The sequence below is a fragment of the Prionailurus viverrinus genome, chromosome D3, assembly GCF_022837055.1.
Source record: "Prionailurus viverrinus isolate Anna chromosome D3, UM_Priviv_1.0, whole genome shotgun sequence".
In the NCBI taxonomy this organism is placed as follows: domain Eukaryota; kingdom Metazoa; phylum Chordata; class Mammalia; order Carnivora; family Felidae; genus Prionailurus; species Prionailurus viverrinus.
Window position 1 is genome coordinate 31,103,785 of NC_062572.1, and position 22,988 is coordinate 31,126,772.

At 52.5% G+C, this 22,988-nt stretch overlaps 1 protein-coding gene and 1 non-coding gene across 9 annotated transcripts; one reads left to right on the forward strand and one right to left on the reverse strand.

Moving 5' to 3' along the window:
* Window positions 1-238: 238 nt before the first annotated feature.
* On the reverse strand, window positions 239-21,994 carry TOP3B (DNA topoisomerase III beta). 8 transcript variants are annotated; one of them, XM_047827838.1, is made up of 19 exons: window positions 21,922-21,994; window positions 20,083-20,221; window positions 17,204-17,386; window positions 15,902-16,033; window positions 14,280-14,386; window positions 13,612-13,686; window positions 12,022-12,218; window positions 11,364-11,520; window positions 10,477-10,590; window positions 8,900-8,990; window positions 7,262-7,416; window positions 7,033-7,138; window positions 6,157-6,303; window positions 5,838-6,011; window positions 4,498-4,626; window positions 3,594-3,743; window positions 2,874-2,974; window positions 1,840-2,041; window positions 239-802 (listed from the first exon to the last, which is right to left on the reverse strand). In XM_047827838.1, the coding sequence occupies exons 3-19, from the start codon at window positions 17,271-17,273 to the stop codon at window positions 321-323; spliced, it is 2,589 nt and encodes an 862-aa protein (XP_047683794.1). In that variant the 5' UTR covers window positions 17,274-17,386; window positions 20,083-20,221; window positions 21,922-21,994; the 3' UTR covers window positions 239-320. The 8 variants fall into 8 exon arrangements, with proteins under 8 accessions (XP_047683794.1, XP_047683796.1, XP_047683795.1 ...); XM_047827840.1 differs by lacking the exon at window positions 21,922-21,994 and adding an exon at window positions 21,677-21,913; XM_047827839.1 differs by lacking the exon at window positions 21,922-21,994 and adding an exon at window positions 21,655-21,913.
* TRNAK-CUU (transfer RNA lysine (anticodon CUU)) lies at window positions 17,640-17,712 on the forward strand. The gene has a single exon. It is a non-coding gene; the product is annotated as a tRNA-Lys (tRNA).
* Window positions 21,995-22,988: the final 994 nt, after the last annotated feature.

Sequence of the window (22,988 nt, forward strand, 5' to 3'; positions counted from 1 at the left end):
CTTTCTTCCTTGCAGACATCAGGGACGCTACCTACTTGTGCTACCTTGCTGTCTGTTACACATACTGAATTATGACGTGAGCCTCAGACTGAGCTTGATCCCCCTTTCCACACTTGGTGGCCTCCCTACAGGCACCACCATGGTGTGTGCAGAAGGGAGAGGAGGGGCGGGGAGACCAGGAAGCGCAGTGAGGACGCCATAACCCTCTGATACCAGGGAAAGGTCCTGAGCTGCTTGCTCTGGAGAAGGCAAAATACGTTTTAATGATTTCTGTGGCCCCAAGGGCAACTGTGTGAGCCTGGCAAGGGATGGCGGGGCTGTCATACAAAGTAGGCAGCCAGGGCTGACATCTTGTCCTTTGGCCGCCTGGCACTGGGCTTCACTGTGGGCCGACGGCCCCGGGCCCGCCCCCGGCCCTGCCTCCTTCCTGGCCCACCACGGTGCATGGGGTGGCAGGAGGCCGCGTGCTTCAGCTCCACTAGCTCTTGGAAGATGGGGTCGCAGAAGACGCAGCCCGTGTGCTGTGTCTCGTCGCCTGGGAGCGGGGACTTGGCCTTGTTGAAGTCCACAGCCAGCAGGGCAGCCTCACAGGTGCTGCAGGTGTCGGCAGACACCCGCACGCGGTAGGCGTTCTCGAAGCAGTGCGCCACCACATTGCACTTGTTGCAGGCCACCTTCCACTTGGGGCCTGAGGTGGGGTCCAGCACCAGCACGCCGCTCTCGCATTCCACGCACTGGCCGATGCCCAGCATGCTAAGCGAGTGCTGGCAGGTGGGGTGTGTGCACTCGTTGCAGCCCATGCCTGGTGGGGAGGGGGCAGCCCATGATGCACACCAACCCCCACCCTGTGCTGTGTCCCCCCCCCAACCCCCCCTGCTGCCACCTCCCAGAGGGTCTTCCCCTAGGGCCTCATGGTCCAGATCTGTCGTCCCAGCAAAAAGTGTTCCTTGATCACCCCGGGTCTGGATTCCCCCACTGCCCTTGCCCCTGCTTCTCTGCTTATCTAAAACCTCCTCAACCTGTGAGTGTCACTCCCCCTCCCCCCATCATTTCCAGAAGGCCTTCCTGGTGGCCTCCGGCCAGGTCCATTCCCCCTCTTCACTTTGCTTCCACAGCCAATTCCCATCAGCTCCATGTGGCTCCTGTGCTGCTGGGTCACACGGAGCCACTGGCTGCCCTGAAAGATGCTGGAGGGCAGGGAAGGGCCTCAGTAACCCTAGTAGCCCAAATGCAGGCTGTCCCTGCCTTACAGGTGAGGCTTGAGTCAGGAAGGGTGAATTGAGACCCCTGAGGGTTCCCTAGACCCCTTGATGAACGTGGGTAGATGCCTCTTGCTGTACCTCATTCCTGTCTGTAGCATGGGGTGAACACGCTGGGCCCTGTACCTCCTCTAGACTCTTGGCTCAGTGCTGTTGGTGCCTCCCACTACCCACCCCTACCCATGCACATGTGTCTCCTTTCCCCAGTAATGACTGTGAGGATAGAGAACGGAGGTAGACGCTGACTGAGGGTGCACCCCTTGCCAGGTGGGGCCCCCCAACCTGCTGCATCACTCAACTCAACCTAGCCCAGGAGAGGGCACGGCATGCCTATTGCCCAGATCCCGAGTGAGTGGATTACAGTTGCCCTCTCAATTATGACCGGGACAGAGAGTGGCAGACTGGCTGGCTCCGCCTCAGCAGTGCCCAAGTACACCTCAGGTCTCCTGTCCCTGAGCCGGTGAGTCCAGCCATAGCGTGGGGGCAGGGCAGGGGCTGGACAGGCACCACAGACACCCAGGGGGGACGGGGCAGCCTGTCTTGGGAGGGAGCGGTTGAGGCCAAGAGACGGGGCACTCACCTTTCTTCATGTCTCGGAAGGGCGGGTGATTGGCGCAATAGGGGCACAGTGGGTAGCTCTTGCCCCTAGAGCCTGAGGACCACAGGACCAGCTCGAAGTCATCCAGTGGGCACCGGAGCTCCTTGTAGAGCTTGATGGTGCCATTCTGGGGGAGGGTGTAGGTCTCGTCGCAGTGGGAGCAGTGCAGGCGGCTGGGCTTGGCCTGCAGAAACACCAGGGAAGAGGCTCAGGGTCACTGAGGCCACCCTGCTCTCTGGCCTGCCCTCACTCTCCTAATACAGAAGTAACAGGTGACATGTAGTATATAATGTATATAACATAAGACAAATATGCAGCACTGTAATGTGTATGTAGTACATAATATATGATACACACAGAAAATCTAACGCATATACAAAATACATAATGTGTTACGTATGTCACACACGTAGAATACGTTATGTTTACATACTACTTATGTATTATGTATGCATAACACATAATACACATGTATACTTATGTACACAACAGAGACATACGTAGTAATATATGTGCAATATGTAATACATAATATGTAACCCATAACACACAATGCATAATGTGTAACACACGGAATATGCATATAATGTGTAACTTATAACATGTAACACAATACATAATGCATAATGTGTAGCATGTTGCCAGGCAAGGACCTCTCAGGCAAGGACCCATAGCCATGAGTCTCAGGACACCTGCTCCAGGCATGGAGAAAGGTAGTTCTAGAACCCCTGCATGTGTATTAATGCCCAGGATAGCAAATAATGTGTTGTTAGGAAAAAATGGACAATGTGTTTAAGAGCCCCCACAGCTCACATGTTCCTGGGGTCAAGGGGAAACTGGGTGTCTGTTGGCAAGGCTGCAGTAGGCCTCTCATTCTTGTGTGGCAGCCAGAACAATGATTTCTTTATGACTAAGGATAAGGCAGAGGTCTACAGAGGTGACAGGACTTGCCCAGGTCTGTACACAAGGGTGCTGTAGGCCAGATGGGGTGGTCACAGCCCTTCACCCTCATTTACCTGAATGTACTTCATGAACCGGTGGCACTTCCCACAGCGGGAGAGGGGCTTGCCCGTGGCCGCCAGGGGTGAAAAAGACACCTCCATCAGTTCGTCCATGCCTGAAAGCAAGCAGCGCAGGGAAGAGTCACATCCTCCTAGCCTCCGGCAGCCCGCCTCAGACACGTGCACGGAGGGGGAGGCCACAGCAAGCATCTGAGTAAATGCGTCTCTATCCCTGAGGGTGCTAGGGTAACAGGAACAGCAGGGCTGCGGCTTCATGTCTCACATGAGCTGGGTGCCTCGTGTGTGGTGTTAAGATGTGTGCTCTTGGGTCAACTGAGTGACTCACTCGGTTAAGTGTCCAGCTCTTGGTTTCGGCTCAGGTCATGATCTCAATAGTTTGTGGTTTTGAGCCCTGCGTCGGGCTCTGCGCTGACAATGTGGAACCAGCTTAGGATTCTTTCTCCCTGTCTCTTTGCCCCTCCCCTGCTCGTGCTTTCTCTCTCAAAAATAACTTATTAAAAAATATCTCATTAAAACACAACTTATTAAAAAATACTATTAAAAAAAAAGCCCGCTCTTTAACCCCAACGATGGTCCAGCAATGAGATGTTATTGCCCTGTCCTCCCAAAGGAGCCCCGGAGCCCAGAGCCCAAATCTGGACACTGGTCCCACACAGCTGGGGCAGCCCTGGCCCAGGGGCCTCTGGCACAGGGGTAGGGAAGAGGTGGGCTCACCGGCGATGGAGTCCACGAAGTAGTGGAACTTCCTCTTGAAGACATCCAGGGTGTGGCCCAGGACTTGGCGGTAGTCAGCTTTGCCCTGGGCGATCAGGTTCAGCTGCTTCTCGACTGCACTGCGGATGGTGGGGAGCACCAGCTCTGCATCTGCAAGTAGGGGAGTGCTGCTGTGAGCACTCGCACTGGGGAGCTGTGGCTGCCCCCACCAGCTCAGGCTGCAGTCCTGTGGTCCCACGCCTTTCCTGATCTCCTACCCAGAAAATCCAGTGTCGAGTGGCCAGGGGCATCCTGTCTCCAAGACTGTGTCACAGTTCCTGGAAGTCCTCAGGCCAGGTCTGTGCCCTGCCATCTCCCCTAAGACCCTTGGAACCTCTCTGGGACAGAGCAAAGAGCTCTGCAAGGAGGATCCAGACCCCATCCGGAGCTGGTCTGTGGGGAAAAGCCCCTCGAGCCTCCTCTCTTGGATCCTTTGCACTTGTCCATTCATCCATCCACCACACAGAGACCCTGCTGGAGCACGTCCGGGGCCAGGCGGGGGGGTGGGGGGTGACAATGTAGCACTGTTCCAGGGGGAGTTGACCTGCCACAGGGCCATGGCCTGTCAGAGGCTGGGGGCTGATGAATGCAGAGCTGCAGCCCAGGCCAAAGTCAGGGAGCAACAGCCAGCCAGACTCATCAATCTCTTTTCTTTTTTAAAAGTTTTTTGAATGTTTATTCATTTTTGAGAGAGAGAGAGAGAGAGAGAGAGACAGAGTATAAGCAGGGTAGGGGCAGAGAGAAGAAGCAGGCTCCAGGCTCTGAGCTGTCAGCATAGAGTCCGACATGGGAACCGTGAGATCATGACCTGAGCTGAAGTCTGACACTCAACCGACTGAGCCACCCAGGTGCCCCACGGACTCACCAATCTTGTAGTAGCCATGCACCAGGACGATGCCAAGGTTGGTGGGTTTGAGTCGGCGCCCGCTCTCCACAGTGACGTAGTTGCGCTGGCAGATGTTGTTGATGTGCACGGGGATGCTGGCGTCTGTCCCTGAAACACATAGCAACACATACCAAGTGTTCCATAGCAGACTCCCCATCAGACCGTAGGCTCCACCTTTGCTCCCACTCACCATGGGGACCCTGGTTCTCAGCCTCCTCACCTCTGTTTTTGGCTAGCACTGTGCTGGACACCACACCATGTGTTTTGAGAATGGTCTTGTGAATCCAAAAATGGCCCTCCCAGCGCCGGGCGCTTAATTCCCCTCTACAAACAACAGAGGCTCATGGAGGTTAAGGAACTCTGCCAAGGTCATGGGAGCTCAGTCTGCCTGCCCCTCACATTTGGTAAATGCGACCTCCTTGACCTCTCCCTGCCTCAATTCTGAGACATCTACCCCTTCTAGAAATAGGGCTCAAGACCCCTGAACACGGAGGAACTCCCATGCTCGCTGCCAAATCATCCCCTCTGAAACCTGCTCAGAACTGCCCACTTTCCAGCTCCCAGGTCCCTTGTGATTAGTTTCCAGGATGGCACCTCCCCTAGAGACTTCAGGGTCACCTGGCGCTGCCAGATGCTGCCTTTACTGCTCCCCTGTGCTGAGGAGCCTCCTCAGATGGTGCTTAGAGGCTATGGAGGCCATTGAGGTACCGCACTGGAAGGACAATGCTGGGATTAGGATCTGAGCCCCAGCACGCTCCCCCCTGTGCCCACTGCATTCTTGCCACTGCCGGAGCGGCAGCCCTTGCCAGTTCCTTTTCACACAGCCCTGGGGGCTCCCGGTTAACAGGGCTGCCCAGGGCCACTGTCTTGTTCAGAAGGTCACAGGAGCCCTTTTCACGGGCTCATTTTGGTTATGGGATCTGGGCTGCTGTCCAGTATGTGGCTGCAGGGAGCCATGGATGTCTTGTCAATGGGGAAGGACAGAGGATGCTGGGGGAGCAGCACCCACACACCACTGTCACCAAACCCAGGTGAGACGTTCCCTGACAGTCACCTGTCACAACTGTTAGTGACAGAACAAGACTCAGGCACAGCACCCTGGATTGTTCTGGCCCTCCAGAGCTGGGTCAGCTGGTGCAGCACATCAAACAACAGGCAGTTCCCATTAGAGTGAACATTGCCTGGGGAGCTGGCCACACCCTGGGCTGCAGTTACTAGGTGCTGGGCACGGAAGAGTCACTGAGCAGGTCTGGACCTGCTCCTGGGATGGAAACCCTCAGGCCCGGGGCCTGGGTGGGCAGGAGGGTGGATGCACCCACCAATGCCGTGCTTCTCCATGAGTGTGATGAGCTCGGCCTCTGTCAGGTAGTCGGGTGGGTTCGTCTGCTTCTCCAGCATCTTTATTTCACTCACAGCAAAAGTGTCGCCCCTCTGGCAGGTGGGCAGGCTCTCCTCCAGAGGCACACTCTGCCAGGGCATGATCTCCGTGAAGCCTGGAGGGAGAGGGTGCTGCCACTTAGGGTCCTGTCCCAGGTAGCCCAGGCCCAAGACCCTGGGCCTCCCTCCCCAGGTTCAATGGAGAATGTTCCGTCTGTCTGTGGAGGTGAGGGAGGAGCCAGTCTGGCCCTGCAGTTTTACCTGGAGAGATGACGGTCTTCCCTGTGCAGGTGAAGTGCTCAGGACCAATACGGAAGGAAATGGTGCTCTGGAGGTACTTGCAGTCGTAGCTAACTGTGGCAATGAAATGTCTGGTGATGTACTCATAGAGCCGCCACGCCTCACTGCCTGCAGCAGGCAAGGAAGTTGGTTACTGTCCAGAAGCTCTGGCTCTAAAGACCCCCCAGCACTCTCATTCAGGCGGCAGGGCCCTGGCCATCAGCACAGAATGGCAGGGCTGGCCTGCACTGAAGCTGGAGAGAGGAGTAGGAAGTGCGCAGGAAGGGAAAGTGAGTATCCTGTGCTGTGGTGGTTCCTACACAGTTACAGCTCCGACCTCTGCTTCCAGGTGGGACTGCTCTTCAGGGCCTGGTATGTTCTTAGTTGGTGACTGCAAGCTTGGGTGGTGCACAGTGGCTCCTGTCTCTACCTGCACGGTTCTCCCTTTCCCTGCCTCCTCCCAGTACACAGGCCCCCACACTGCCTTGGTCGGGTGGGAAGCAGGAGGCACACCCAGTGCTTGGGCCCCAGCACTCCCTGTCTTGGTCCCATCCTGTCCCCTCCTTGCCCATCTGCCTCACCCTCCTGCCTCCTACGAGCAGCCACCTGCACCTGCACTCAGGCATACCACCCCACACCTGCTGCCACCACTTCTCTTCTGTCTTGCCCCATGGTAACAGAACACAACCTTCAGGTGACCCTCTGTGCCACAGCTGGGGGCAGGTGGGGGAGGGAGCCCCCACACTGCCAACGGGGCCCGACACTGTCCTAAGGTGCCACATGACTATAGCTTCCCACCCAGAAACTTGGTGTGTGTGTTTGAGTGAGTGTGTGAGTGTTGGGGGGAGTGACCGATACCTAATTCAGCCTCTGTGGCAGACCTCATGGGGGTAATGGGGGGATGGTCACCAGCATCATGGCCTTTCCGTGGGCGGTTGATACCTTCTGTTAACAACCGCTTCACCTGAGGGAGAAAAAACAAAGCAGTGAGTCTGGGCATAGCTGACTTCCCACAGGGAGGAGCCAGCACTAGTTCTGGGTTTGGCCAAAGTGCCTGGGAACAAGGGTGTGCGGTGGCTCTGCTCACCGTGTCGGCCCAGTAGGGGTGGTTGGCCTGCTGCCGCAGAGGGCCCTTCAGATCAAAGTTCTCAGGGTAGTGGGTGGTCTCAGTCCGCGGGTAGCTGATGTAGCCTTGCGTGTAGAGCCGCTCGGCAGTCTGCATGGCATGTTGTGGCCCCATGCCTGTGAGGGATGGGAGGCTCAGTGGGCCAGAATGTTGGGGATGGCCAGGTCCCTGCTAATGGGCCTGGGCACTCAGCTTCCCCATCAAAGGCGGCCAGGGCCTCCTGGCAGGTGGAGGTGGTTCTGAGTGGGCACAGCTAGAGCACAGAGCTGCTGGCCAGGCCACTGTGCCCATACAGCTTTACCTGAGGCCGAGGTCCTGAACCTGTAAAGGTGGGCCCAGGACAGGGATGCTCCACAGTGTCACCCTCATAACACTAGTGGCTATGCTGATTAAATGTGGCCTGCAAAGTGCTGCTCTCTCACATTCTGGCCATGGAGTGCAACTGTGCCTCAGCATCTGCTGATGTCCCACTATGACTGCAGAATTAGCACACACCCCCTGTTCTGAGCTCCGTGGGTGTTTCTGTCCTCGTGGCACTCCAGGACTACTGAGGGAGGGCAGCAGAGGCTGCCACTCAGCTATTAGCCACTCAATGTCATCACTGCCCTCCGAGGATCCCTGAAGGTGCTGTTCTGAGGACACTGGCCAAGGTTTCCCCAGGCTGCAGAGGCACCAGTGCCTTGAGGCCAACAGCTGTCAGAGACAGCCAACTTTCCAGTCAAAACCCCTTCTTCCTCCTGGGGCAACAAGGCTCAGAGATATTACATCAACACTGGTCACACTGGCCCCTGCAGAACATTAGCCTGGGGCATTAACCTCCCACCCCTGGCCTCTCTCCCTATACCAGGGAAGCTACTCTGGGGTGCTAAAGTCAGGACATCTCTCTTGGGTAGTGGCAGTCATCACCACTGTTGCTGTTACAATACACCATTACAATAATTTAATCCTTTTAGAACAATCAGCCCTGAGAGATGGTCACAATGGCTGCTGTTTTCTTGTGAGAAAACCAAGGCTCCAGGACAAGAAAGAAAGTAGCCAAGCTGACACTGGACCAGAGTTTGGGTCCAGGGCTGGAATTCCATCGTCTAATGCCTGAGGGGACTCCACTGTGCCAGTGACACACAGGCCTGCCCTATAGGTGGTCTCTGACCATGGCCTGCCATGTGTTTGGCCCTGGCAGCAGCTGCATCGATGTTCAATAATATGGTCTATTTTCCCCACATAAGTCCAAAGGGGCTGTTGCATATTAACCGATAATCTTCCAAAATGGAATCCTCTCTCGTGTTTGTCAGTTTGTTATTACTTATTTCCACTCTGGAAATGAAATCTGCATGAGGCATAGATTCCCACTAAGCCTCGAATGACACTGCAGGTGAGCTGTGGCTTGACATAGGTGAGCATGAGGCACTCAGCACAGGTGCACACAGCGGGGGTGTGGGGGGGGGGAGGAGGGGGAGGGGGCACTCAGCACAAGTGCGCATGAAGGGAGTGTGAGAGTCAGCATCACCCTGGAAGCCCAGGCATTGCATCAGGGCTGAATGGCTCACTGCATGCCTGCTCCAAGCCCTTCGGGGGCTTTAGAGGAATGCCCCTACGTACCCAGAGAAGAGCTAGCTACTCGCAGCATCTCCACAGTGTTCAGGGCAAGGGGCCTCTGCTTGGCCTTCTCTTTCCGGCTTGTGGCCTCCACCTAGAAGACAGAACAGATTCCGGGATTTGGGGTAGTGGGGAAAAGAGGCCATAATAAAGAATCAGGAGGTATGGGCAAAGGGTCTGGTTTCGTTCATTTGGTCTCCCTGCTTCTCAATTTCACTTATCACAGTGGTCTCAAGACTTGAATATTTATTTAGGCCAAGGAAGGGAAAAAGAAAGAAAATTCTTTCCAAGAGAACTTTCTAGGGAAAGAGAAAACTTGGAGAAATGGGGAAGAGCCAAGAGAAAGGGCTGCAAATTCAAACTCCTACGGGAGCCAGTGGCAGCCAGGCCATGGGGATGGCAGGTGAGGGCTGGAGCAGACCACGGAGTGCAGGCCCGTCTCAGGGGCAGTCAGCTGCCCTCACTGCACCTGAGTGCTTCCACCAGGGCCTACCAGTATTGCTACATCTTCCAGTTCATCAGCAAAAGCTGCAAATCAGGACTTTCATGCGAAATCTCCTGACTTTCAAATGTTGGTGACCATTTGAAACGTTTATAAACGTGAGGCAGTTTAGATAAAATACTAGGCAGCTTCCAACTCTGGACAGAACAGTTGTTAGAAAAGAGGACTCTGTCTTGCCTGGGACAAAAACAATCCAAACTCAACTCCAATGCCTCGTCTCTCCCAATCCCATGGAGACATGGCCAAGACAGTGCCTTCTGAATTCCAGACAGACCAATGTGGGGGGTTAATTTGGGACAAAATGGGTACATGCTTCAGTGGAGGCTTGGGATCACTAGGGTCGAGATCTGGAGATGATGGCAGTGAGTCTCTTGAGGAACATGGTCAAGGATAAAAGCACGAGGCAGCTTTGGAGGAAGTTCTAGAAGCCTGAGTCAACTGCATGGGTGAACAGAGAGCACCCAAGGAAGGCTGGAAAAGGACAAGAGAAGGTGATTGAAGGAGGCCAGGCTGTGCCTCCATGACTCTGGTAGCTGTTACTGCTGTGGACCTCTGTAATGGTGGCAGAACTACCTCCATCCCAGGTAGGCAGCCCCTTGCCAGGTGGTGTCACCCTTTTCCTAAAGGTCAAGCACATGTCCCTCAAATTCATAAAAACCCTGAGTAGGAAACACAGCACCATAAAGGCCATGAAAGCTGACTGAGGTTGGGATCCCATGTTAGCTGTGTGACCTTGGGCAGGTTCACTGATGTGCACACAGGTCCCTCCAGAGTTGTTAGCATTTAGAGATCACAGAAAGGGGACATCTGTGTGAAATGGAATCCTGACAAAAGGGGATAATGCCTGTGGGGCCTGGCAGGTCATGGGCATGGGGCGGTGCCCGGAACAGGGTAGATATGTGGCACACTGGTTACTGCAAGCAGTTCTGTAACCTTTCTTCTTTCCAAAAGATGTCTGCGTTTCAAAGAGGGACAGAAAGATGGGACCCTAGGCCACAAGCTACTCTTCTGGCCAGAGGCTTCCAAGGTCTACTCCCAGCCAGAGCGAACGTGACAGATGTGGGTGGGGCAGGCCCACCTGGGCTTCCTTCTCCAGCTTTGTCATGTTTAAAAACATCTGTGCGATTTCCCGGTCAAACACTCGCACTCGGTCCCAGTCCAAAAGAAGAGATCTGTCTTTATCGGCATTAACCTGGAGGAAAAAGTATAAAAGGACAAAACAAGAGAGAAAAAATCCAGGTAAGCCCACTGCCAGGAGTGAAAATCAAGAGAGATGAAGCTGGTCCTTGCCTGGGAGCAAAATGATCCCAGCCCTAAGGTCTCACAGTCATACCTGTACAGGTGTGCAGGTGTACAGATATGTAGGCTGAGACCCAGCCCCATCCCAAGGGAAGACTGCTCTGACTCCAGGCTTCTGCCCCGAGACCAGGCAGGTGGGAGGGGAGCCGAAAGTCAAGGCTGTGTTCTTAAGGAGTGTTAGAAACTCTGCCTTGAATGCCATCCCTGCCCACTAGGTGCAGTTGGTCCATGGGCCCCTAGTCCTACGTCAACCAGACCAGCTCTGTATTATGTTTTAAACCTTGTAAGAAGCTCACATGGAGAATTTTATTTGGAGAAAGGGTTCTAAGACTTTAAAAAATTTGAAAGTCAGTGGCCTATAGCCCTCAGTCCAGTCCTTGGACCTGACCATCACAGCTGATGGCCCTAGGGGTGACCCTGCCCCACACTGCCAAAGTGGAGTTCATTCCTGCTTACCCAAATTCAATGCATCCAGGCCTAACCTTATCCTGCCTCTCTATGAAGGCTGGGGTCCCTTCCCTGACACCCCACAGACCACTCTCTGGCCTCTCTCCTCTGTGCCCTTGGCCTCAGGCCCTTGCATGGCTATGATGATGATGGAAAACTCTCAGAGTCCACAGCCCAAACCTGGAAAGACCCAGTGTGCATAGGGAAAGGAAATCAAACCTTGGCCTGTAGCACCCAGTAGGTCTCTGGTTTGAAGGACTGGATTTTATCGTGTCTCTCCACACAGAAGCCCAGGGTAGGGGTTTGACATGGTCCAAAGGAGATAAGGGAGCTGTCTAGATTGCCATATTTTCCCTGGAAGTATTTAGTCTGAAACCTATAAGGAGGAGGGGGCAGAGAAAGATATTCTGGTTATGTATTCACTCCAGACACCATTGTTAACCACCCATGTGAATCCAGCATGGGGCTACTAGTGAGTGCAGGGAGGGGACCAAGGTGGCTTCCCTGCTCAGAAGACAGGGGACAGGGTGAGGTCATGCTCAGCATGGGGGCTGGGAAGGGTGTGTGCAGACAGAGAGGAATCATGTGTGTGCACACGTGACACAAAACGCAAGAGAGAAGAGCAGAGGTTCCACCCATCCCAGGTCTGGGAAGCCCTTCTACTATATTCTATCCCCTCCACCCTCTCCTGAAGACCCACACAGTGTAGACAAACACTCTGCTTATCAAGTAGTGGCCTGTGTGGTCTCATCAGCTAGACAGACAGTTCTTCAGGGGTTTTAGAATGTGGATGTTGGCCTAGTGCTAACCAGGTCCTGGGGTGACAAACAGGGACCAGAAAGACAGGGGCTCTGGCTAAAGGGAGGGCAGCCAGCACCTGGTGAACGCGCAGCCGATGCGCAGGTCCAGCTCCTGCCGGGCATCCACTGACAGCGCCTCGTTATGGTCGGGCTCGCCCAGGCGGGCCATGGCGGCGCAGATGTCCGTGTCCGTGATGGAGCTGAATCTGGCCCGGAACACCGTCTTTTCGCCACCGTGGGTTGGATTCATGATGGGCAGCACGGCATCCAGCACCTGGGGGAGGCAGCCCAGCTGTAACCCACCACTGAGGTCTTTACCTCCTGCTCCACATTTTGCCTGTGAGGCCCGGGGCTGACCCTCAATGTGTGTGACTCCTGCCAGACCCTCCTCTGTCTCCTTCCCTGTCCAGAAGTCTCAGTCTCTCCACAGAACTCCTGCTACATGGCTGCTCTTCCACCCACTGACAAATCTGTTCAAACATCCCCCTTTTTACTACCACCCTTTCTCTCACCCTCTGCTCTCATCTCTGCCCAACCAGCAAATGCTATTGCCATGGGTGCAAGGGAGCTCAGTCACCAAGTCCATCCCACTTGACCCGCTTCCCTTCTTTCTAGATGGCAGAGTGCCAGGAGGGGTAGGTGGAACTTTTGAGAGACTGGAGAAAAGCCAGGGAAGGAAAACAGAGATGAGGTGGAAAAGGCAAACGACAGGAGGGGTAAGGGCGCAGGGGACCCCCAAGGTATGGGGCTTAAGAGTGGCGGGGTGGGGGCGGTGGCCCTCTTAGGGCTAAAGCACAGCGGGGGCTTGGAGCCAGACTCACTAAGAAGGCTGTGCTGTGGGAGGGGAGTCACACTGGAGCCTGGGCATGCAGCTTCTTTACAGGGAAGAAATGCCTTTGTTTCTGAGGGGAGAGAGACTGGTGAGCTTCCACTCCTCGATGCAAAGGCCCCCCAGGGGAGGAGCAGCCCTGCAGGGGAGGGGCCAGGAGAGGAGTGTCTGGGAAGGGACATAGCGTGTTTCCTGAGGGTGCTGCGCTGGAACTTGGGGTGCCCTGAGCACCCTCTGCCATGCGGGAAGCATTTCCTGAGCCCCAGGGTGTGCCAGGCACCAGGTGAGAGCTGGGGACACAGAGGCAGGAGGGTGAGCCTCACTAGGGGACACCTCCAGCCAGGACCAGCGTGGGGGCATCACAGCCATAGATGAGGCAGGCACCTGCTTCCCTGCAGGGAGGGTGGAGACAGGAGGTGGGAGGGTATCTTGGGTGGGGAGAGGACAGTGAAGGCTGGAGGTGAGAAAAGGAGTGAGGAATGTTGCTGAGTGTCAACCAGCCTTGGCCAAAGATCCCTGAAAGGTGCCCAGTGGCCAGGATGCTGGAAACCAACCCTCTCCTTGAGGCAGCTTGATTGGGAAACTCCCATCCACCCAGAAAATTCTGCCCTTTCTGTTTGCTCTCACAGTGAGCCCCAGCAGGGGAAGTAACACTCCTTCACCCTTGGTAGAGTCCATGCATTTGAAAGTGTCTATGGAATTTTCAAAATAGAGGAGGAAAAAAGGCTATTTCTAAGGCAACATGGCTGATTCCCCACTGCAGCCCCAGAACGGGATGACTGCGAGTGAGGTCGGTGGGAAGGTTGGCAGTGAGGACCTCAGTGGGCACCCCTCTTACCTCAAAGCAGATGTTCTCCCCTTCCTTGTCACAGTCCAGCCACAGCACGATGTAGTCGCAGCCTTTGCCTTCCACCTGCCACATAGCACACAGCGACTGGCACCTCCACAGCCCAGCCCTTCAATGCCCACCCATGGTGCTCCCGCCTGGCCCCTGAGCCCCAAGTAGGAGGGCCAGTGCCGAGTGGGACCCAGGCTGAGCAGAGGAGCTGGCTGCACTTAGGCTGCCTTAGCCACTTATAGAACTTAGCTTAGAACTTAGTTTTTTGGGCACAAAAAGTCATTAATGCAATGCTGCACAGAAAAAGGGCTGCAATAAGACTCAATGTTAATAGTGGTTGTCTTAGTGGGATCATAAATGATTTGTTCTTCCTTCTACTTTTTAATATTTTCCATGTGTATGCATTTGTTTTAAAATTAGAAAAACCACCACCAGTGCCAAACAATCTAAAAAACAGAATTTCTGCTCCCCAGGGCTGAGTGACAGGGCTGTCCAGGAGGGCCAGCAGGGGGCGCTCTCAGAAAGGGTTGCAAGGCCAGCCCAGGCATCCAGCAAAGGGCGCCAGGTTCAAAAAAGGGGGAAGGATTCAGGAGGCCTCCTGCAGTGCAGGGGTGGACCTCCCCCCCCACCCCCCCGGGGGGGCCTGTGCTCTTGCACGCCCCACACACCTGCAGGAACTTCACCATGTTCAGCTTGGGGTTAGCTTCCTTCTTCTCTGTTGGGGCTTGGCTGAACAGCTCTGCAGGGTCCACCTTGTCCCACTTGTTGTACTTTCCTACAAACCACAGCCACAGTGACACCTGAATCACACTTCCTGGCTCACAGGGCTTGACCTCTCCAATCGTCATAACCTCAGGAGGATGGTGGTGGTCTCGCCTCAAAAACGGGGAAAAGGAGGCTTGGAGAACACTTTACCCAGGGCAATCCCACAATTGGAGGCAGCGCTGGGCCTTCGTTCCCCTAGGCTGCTGAGGTGACACCACACCTTGGCCACCCACAGGAGCCACCACTGGGCCGGGCTGCTGCTGCTCCAACCTCACTTCAGCACATGCCCTGTGGCTGGAAGTGCCATTCCTGGGCTGGCTCACTTTGCCAGACCACTGAACTATACCACTCCTACCTCTGTCTTCTCTTCCAGCCTGAATTTTTGTAACTCTCCCCCTACCTGGCACTGACAGGTGCTCAGGTGATCCCCGTGGGGAATCAATCTTTTGGGCCTCTTATCTGGTACATCCACCTACTTCTCTATTCAGGGCTCAGTGCTTGCATGCTTAGCCCTCCAGCTTTCTTTTAGTCTCCATTTTGTGTAGCCTGGGAGAATAGGGTCAGATAGAGTCAAGTTAAAATTTTTTTTATATGTTTTTATTTACTTTTGAGAAAGAGACAGAGTATGAGCAGGGGAGGGTCAGAGAGAGAGAGAGAGAGAGAGAGAGCGAGTGAGCGAGCGAGAGGGAGAATCTGAAGCAGGCTGAGGTGTCAGCACAGAGCCTGATGTGTGGCTCAAACTCATGAACCACAGATCAAGACCTGAGCCGGTCAGACGCTTAACTGACTGAGCCACCCAGGTGCCTCAAGTCAAGTTTAAATCCTAGGTCCCCAACTGCCAGCTGGTGATAAAACTCAGTCCAAATGCTTGGCGACACAACTGAATTGATGTCATTGTTGTCACTGAGCAATAGGAAGGAGACCTTGCTGTGTGCTAAGCTCTTTACCTTCACTGTCACACTTAGTTCTCAAACAATCCTGGGAAGTGGATGGCACTGTTGTAAGACCCATTTCACATCTGTGGAACAGAAACTTGTAGAAGCCCCAGTCCCAGCCGACTCTTTGCCAACCACAGGGCCCTGCACCTAGCTCTGTTGGGTACTAATGCTGGCTCTTCCAAGGTGACACAACAATGATACAAGGATGACAATGACAGCCACTGAATGACCACTGGACAATAGTCACACTCAGCAGGAACCACCTCCCAAATGCCTGCAGAGGCCAGGCCCCCTAAGGTGGGCATTCTCTGCCTCCAGGAAGCGCAGGAAGGAGCATAGGGCGTGCAGTGACTAAGGGGTGCCTCTGGGATGGGGACCCAGGGGCACTGAGCTCCAAAGCCAGGGTTCTGGGCATGTCACCCAGAGACCCTGTGTCAACCCTCCACAATCTGCTGGCCTTAGGACTCACAGGTTCTGCACAAACTCCTTGCCTGGAGCCCTCCCCTGGCTCCAAAAAGACCCAGGGGAGCACTTCGCAGGGCTTCCCTTAGCAGGGTGGAGGGTGAGCAGGGGCATGGGGGGCTTACCCAGGAAATCCAAGGTCATCACATGACCACAGACAGATGTCATCTTGAAGCGGACGGGCTGGCCAGCGAAAGTCCCTGTGTACTCGTGCACTGAGCATGTTCCGTTCAGCCCTTTGCGTGAGGACATGTTTCCTACAGGGCAGAAGTACAGTGACGGCTGCTCCAGCAAGCCACAACTGCTGTGGAGGCCCCAGACCCTGGTGTTGCCTCTTGGAGGGCCAGAGTACCCCTTCCCCAGACTGGTCAGTGATGATGTTCTCTGGACCACTGCGGGTAATGGAGTGCTGAGAGGTCATGGATCTCACGGAAAACACCGCTGCTGACCAACCAGTATGGTGTGCTCTCAATGCAGAGCCCTGTGTCTCTGAAGGCCAGGAGCACCCTCTCTGAACACTCTTAAGAGCAGACACTCTTGGGCCCTTTCTCTGCATTTCAGCCTCATTTCTTTCAAACTTTACTCAAAGGTATCCAGGGACCTCATTATCAAATTCCACAATATTCTCATGCTCCCCCTGGACAGCCCCTTGGCTGACCTTTCTTAGCCTCTGGGAAGTGGGCATGTCTCAGCTCTCCCCTCCCTTCTGGAGGGATGCTAGCCCACTGTCCTAGCCAAGGGGAGGTCATGGTGGACATCTGCCATTTCTGGGTACCCAGCATGCAAACACCCTTCCTTTCTGGAGGGAATTCAGAGATGGGAGGGGAAGTAGCACCCCACCAACTATCCCAGTGGCCAGAGTTAGGGTAAGGAACACATGTTCCCTTTCTTAGTGTCCTGGTGTCTCAGGAGGACCGCAGCCAAGGGTCAGCCTAGTGGCTACTCTTGAGTGACATAAGCACACAGGCTGCAGGTGTAGCAGTCATGGGTTGAGGGTCCAGTGGCAAGGGTCCTGTGGTGACGATGTCCGCGGCATGGCCTCAGACTTAGACTGGGGTCTCAGACTGGGGTCAAATTTAGACTAGGGTGGGGTCTTGGCTCTGTCTTCTTCCTTCCGATGAATTCTCTTTCTGGGTAAGTTACCAGGGCTGGTTGCTGTTTATGACCAACAACATGAGAGGCACAGTACTTTGACAGCAGCCTGCCTGGTGTTATGCTGTGAAGTGTGCCTGTACCTTTTTGGAGTCCCAGCCCTGGCTCATACCGGGTGCAGCAGTAAATGCATCCCCCAGTGACTGATACCAAGGTGCCTCGTTAGCACTTGCTATCTTGAACCAAGTCAACTCCAGAGAGCTGGAAAAAGAAAGAAATGACCACGCTTATAGATTCCAACCCCCCCCCCCCCCCCCCGTGTTGGTCTTCCCTACCTCGAGAGAGGATTTTAGCAATAGACTGGGCCAAGGATGGCTTTTCTGCAACCATGAGCACGGTCCTCATCTTGTCTTAAAGCTGCCAAGGGCTTTGGCCCTTCCCACTCCAGTTTCAGAGAGATGGCAATGAAGTTCAGAAATTGCTCTGCTCTTCTTTTTGGCTCAACACTGCTGTCAGCGCTGACTCCCGAAGAGAAGAAAAGACACGTAGAAAATAATAATGCTTCTAATGGAATCTATACCCCTAAGAAGGAAATTCACTTTAAAAAACAAAAAACAGGGGTGCCTGGGTGGCTCAGTCGGTCAAGTGCCTGACTCTTGGTCTCAGCTCAGGTCTTGATCTCAGGGTCATAAGACAAGGTCGTTGGGCTCTGCACTGGGCACAAAACCTACTTAAAAACAACAACAACAACAACAACCAAAACACAGGGGTGCCTGGCTGGCTCAGTTGGTAGAGCATGTGACTCTTGATCTCGAGGTCATGAGTTCGAGCCCCGTGTTGGGCATAGTTTAATTAAAAAACAAATAAATGAGCAAAAAGAAACCTGAGGTAAGAAAAAGAAGTTAGGGAAACTTGAAGACACTGAACAAATCAGGGCAATGGAATTGGCTCGGAGATGACCTTGGGGATTTAGGTTCCTTTGGGAGACAGTGACATGGCTCCATGACCTCAGGTCTGTCTTGTCCCCAGATCCATGCTACAAAGGCTTCGGGGCCTTTGGACCTGGGCTGATGGGCTGAAATAGGGCAGATGGCCCTCCTCCCAGGCCATGGTTCTGTTTACTCCTCAGGGCTGAGGGCAGCACCTCCACCTCAGCTGAGCATCAGGATGCCCTGGGACATTTTATAAAATGCAGATGCCCAGGCCACATTCTTCAGGTCTTTCTGATCCACAGCTGGGCGCTGGGCCTGAGATCCACTGGCCAGGGAATCCAGTCCCCAGAACTTAATAGCCCCTTGCAATGGGCTCCAATCTACCTTCCTGCCTGCCCCACACAACCTCTAGCATTGCAGACCGTGCTTTTGGCCAATTAAATTGGACACCACTGTCTAAAGAAAAACATATTCTTAAGCCTCTGTTCCCTTGCTTGGAATGTACTACCAAGGCTGGAGAATGCAGCCTGGCCGCATAACAGCTGGCTCTAGTGCTAACTCTAAAGAGCTCTTCTAACACCCATGACAGTATGAGTCATTTCCTGCTGTCCCCAGTCCATTACAATGGACTGTGCACTGTGCCACAGTTAGTTACTGCCTCATCTCCCCGCCAACACAGGAGCAGCCTGAGGTCTAGATCACTGCTGGCAACTGTAATAGCTAGTTCCATGACTGATACAGGACATCTAATACCTGCTGGCTAAATAAAAGAAACATGGGCCCTTTCTGTCTTTTTTTTAAGCTTATTTACTTATTTTGAGAGAGAGAGAGAGAGAGAGAGAGAGAGAGAGAGCACATGTGCGCACAGGGGAGGAGCAGGGAGGGAGAGAATCCCAAGCAGGCTCCATCCTGTCAGCTCAGAGCCCAACGTGGGGCTCGAACTTACCAACTGTGAGATCATGACCCGAACCAAAATCAAGAGTCGAATGCTTAACTGACTGAGCCACCCAGGTGCCCCTGTCTTTTTGATCGTTATAGATATGGCCTTGACATTGACAAGTATGGCACTGTATTAAAAAAAACAAAACACCAAAACGTGTCTTCTACTGAGACAACTGAGCCACCTTCTGGGAGGAAAATTAAAGCTAGACTTCTACTTTATAATTTCCACCAAAACATAGTCTAGATCTAGCAGAAATTTAAGCAAAAAGATGAAACTAGAAAAATACTAGAAGAAAACAACTTTGGTATGAAAGATACCTAAGGATTTCAGAAGCTCAGAAGCACACCTCTTCACGTTTAAAATCATTTGATTTCCTTTCCTGTGAATGGTCTATTCATATTTTTTATCCTTTTTCACCCTAGCTGGATTGCTGTTTTCTTATTTTTAGGAACTGTTAATATAATGAGGAAATTAGCTCTTTGTAGTAGGAGGGCCAGCAACACCCATCACGGCAAATTAGAGGTAAAATGTTTACTGTTTACTCTAACAGTAAGTAGTAGACACTAAACAAATACTGATTGAATAAATGGCTGCATGTATGAAACAATAATTTTACCTGCAAAGTGAATAATAAAAATACTTTTAGATGTCTAAATTTTAGAAATTTATTTTTTAATTTTAGTTTTATTGTTTTTTTGAAAAATTTTCAATGTTTATTTTTGAGAGAGAGAGACAGAATGCAAGCAGGGGAGGGGCAGAGAGAGAGGGGGGACACAGAATCCAAAGCAGGCTCCAGGCTCTGAGCTGTCAGCACAGAGCCTGACCCCGGGCCTGAACTCACGAATTGCAAGATCATAACCAGAGCTGAAGTCGGAGGCTTAACCACCTGAGCCACCCAGGCGCCCCTTAGATGTCTAAGTTTTAAAAACGGACTTTAAATCTGTATGAGTATTACAAGCACTTCTCACTGTTCTTGTTTCCTATGGTGTCAGTTTCTAGAAGTTTCATATTTCTACTATTCCTCTTCACACCTAAGGATCCTAAATACCTTTTCAGTAAATAATTAACAGATTCTTCTCTAAAGATCCCTTTAGAGAGAGGGCACCTGGGTGGCTCAGTTGGGTAAGCATCTGAGTCTTGATCTCTGCTCACATGATCTCATGGTTCGTGAGATCTCACGGTCAGCACAGAGCCTGCTTGGGATTCTCTCTCTCCCTCTGTCTTTGCTCCCCTGCTCATGCTCTCTCTCTCAAAATAAATAAATAAATAAAAACTTAAAAAAAAAAAAAAGATCACTTTAGAGAAATATGTTTTACCCTAGCATCTTCAAAGGGATTACCTCATTCATCCACGGCTAGACAACTGGATGGTGCCCACAAAGGGCCGTCAGCATCTGTTCTGATTTCTGGTCACCCGTCCACAGGACAGACTAGTTGTTACTCCCCACTAATACGTGTTGGTCTTTGGTAGTAGTGGCTCTAAAGAAACACACGTTCTAGTTCAACAGTTTATATTTAAGTTCTGCATGAGTACTTTGTGGAAAAAAATATGACTTCCTTTAAGGATTCAGAATCATAGAATCCTGGGAAAGGGACCTTGGTGATGATCTGGTACAACCGTCTCAAGGAAGAACAAACTAAGACTCAGAGAAAGGGATTTTCCAAAGGTTACCTGGGAAATTTGAATTGGGGCTGAAACTCATGCTTCCTTACTTCCAGCTGGGTACCTTTTTTTTTTTTTTTTTTTTTTAAATGGCACCAGGGTTCACCTCTTAAAAGCATTCTCCAGTTTTAACTGTGATTAATTTTCTGTGATTATTTGGGACCTATTTTTCCATTAAGGTACACTCAGATTTCAAAAGGGAAGTCAGTAATAGCTGAAAAGCAATGGTTTGCAACCTTCATTATGCCATCGTTGTTAACCTTTTTGCTTTACCAACATTATTATTCACTTAAGTTTTTGCTTTTTTAAAAAACCTTAAATGTACATTTTTAAAAAGGGAAATTGTATAGCCTCGTAGGAACCGAAAGCCTGTGATCAATGGCCAGAACCAGGTTCTTTCCGTAACCTATGTCGTGTATCGGGTTTGGTCTTGTTTTCTGGTAAAGCTGAGCCTAAAGTTCATTCTCTTATTTCAAAAGGGGAGATCAGCAAGTGCTAAGGCAGTGTTGACAGCAAATACACAGGTTAGCCTGTTACTACCCTGTCAACTATCAACAGCAATACCACCAATGGTATGTGTCCTTTGGGAGACGCTGTACATAATAAGGTCCTTTCTGTCAGTCTTATAAACAAGTGAACTTGGCTTGGGAGTGGAGGCCTCGCAGGGGTCCAAACAGCATGCAGAGCCCTAGGATTTCCCATCTTAGCAATTTAACCCAATACCCATGGAGTCAGGAAAAGAGGGAAAGAAGACTCCTCCTTTGGAGGCAAACGATTGCACAAACTGCTACTTTGTTTAATCTTGCAACAGCTTGACAAAGCTGGTTTTGTAATTTTTAAACCATGATTAAACGGAGGTTCAGAACAATCCAAACTAGTGCCAGGTGACCTTTGCCAAGGCTCTGGGGAACCCAGGGCTAAGTGGCCATCAAGCCCACGTCGGGCTGACTTCTCCACGTCCTGTTCCCTAAGGCTTTGTGCTTAAACACAAATCTTTAGAGGCAAGATTAGGTCACAGTCTTCTTTTTTACCTGTAAGAAATTAGTGCCTCCGGATTCTAGCTGTTTTGTTCACAAAAGGACCTTCCCTCATCTCCATCAACACCTCAGAGAAACACCCGGTTGCCCTCACGACTGAGCCAGGGCCCAGGTAGCGGCGAGTGGAGCGTGCCCTGACTTGGCCCCGACCTCTGCACGGCCTCCCCGAACCTCAGTTTCCCTACTCGTGACAACAGATTCAGACAACAGACCCCACTTAAAAGAACCGCGGACCAGGTTGACGAACGAGAGTAATAACTGCAGCGCCTATTCCTTCCAGGCACCGGACTAAGCGCTGGCCGATCATCATCTCCCCGAACCGCCAATGCAAGCTCCGGGGCGGGAAAGAGGCGGCGAGAATGCAAGGAGGTCCTCTCCCAAGCCCCGGGCTTGGGACCCCTGGGCGCCCGGCCAGCATTCGGGAAACGTGCCCCCAAAAGGCCGGCGCTTCCCGCTTCCCCGCGCCGCCCACCGCTCACCCGCCGCGGCTTCCGCCTCAGCTCCGGCTTCAGCTTTCGCTCGGGGAGGGGGGGCGGCGATGCGGGGGACTCGGCAACCTTTACTTCCGGGTCCGGCCGCTGCTGGCGTACCTTCGTCTGAATTCCGGTGCGCGCACGTCGGCGTCCGAGAGTTCCGTGGCTCCCACGTTCCGGGAGCATGGTCTCCAGCCAGCCCTTGCTCACCGCGGTCGGTTGGGGTCCCCAAACCCTCCCACCCAGATCCCTCCTCGCAGCGGTCCTTGGGGGGGGGGTATCCCCAAGCCTCCATCCTGACCCCTCCTGGAGGCCTTCCCAAATCCTCCACCTTATTCTTCTCCGCTATTGCGATGCAAAAATGACAGTTGTTATGATTATGAAAACCGGATAAGCATGAAAATATATATGCTGTTGATAATTAAAATAATTAAAACTGCAGGTGTGTGTATAGCAGGCTTCTTTCGATGCTATGCACCTTTGTGGAACGAACGAATGCACTGTGTAAAATATATCTGCAAGATGAATTGGGCAATAAAAGCAGTTTTTTTTGTGTGTTAAAGCATTAGGATTATGGAAGACTTAAAATAATTTTCATGACCTTGTTTTAAAATATCTTTTAAATAATAGCATATACACATTTCCCTTGCACCCCGCAGACACTTTCCCCAACCTGCCTTTATTGGAATACTAGTCCTGATAGATGCTCTGGAAAAAGAAAAGTTTTATGGTCAAATTAAGTTTGGGAAGTGCCAAAATTTAAAAGGCACAGTGAGATTCATTTTCAAAAGAGAACTCCTGATTCCAAACCCACTCTTTGGCAGGGTCTCCATCTCCAAAATGGCATCTTCCTGCTTGCTCAAGCCCAGTGCCTTGAAAGCATCCTGGATTTCTCTCTTTTTCTCACTTGTTGCCCTTCCAAAAAATCCTGCCATCCCCGTCTTCAAAATATGTTTGAGATCCAATCAATCCTCCCAGCTTCCACTGCCACCATCCTGATCCAAGCTCCATCTCCCTGGACTCCACCCTGCACCCTAGGTCTGTTCTCCATACTGTTATAGCAGTCAGTACTA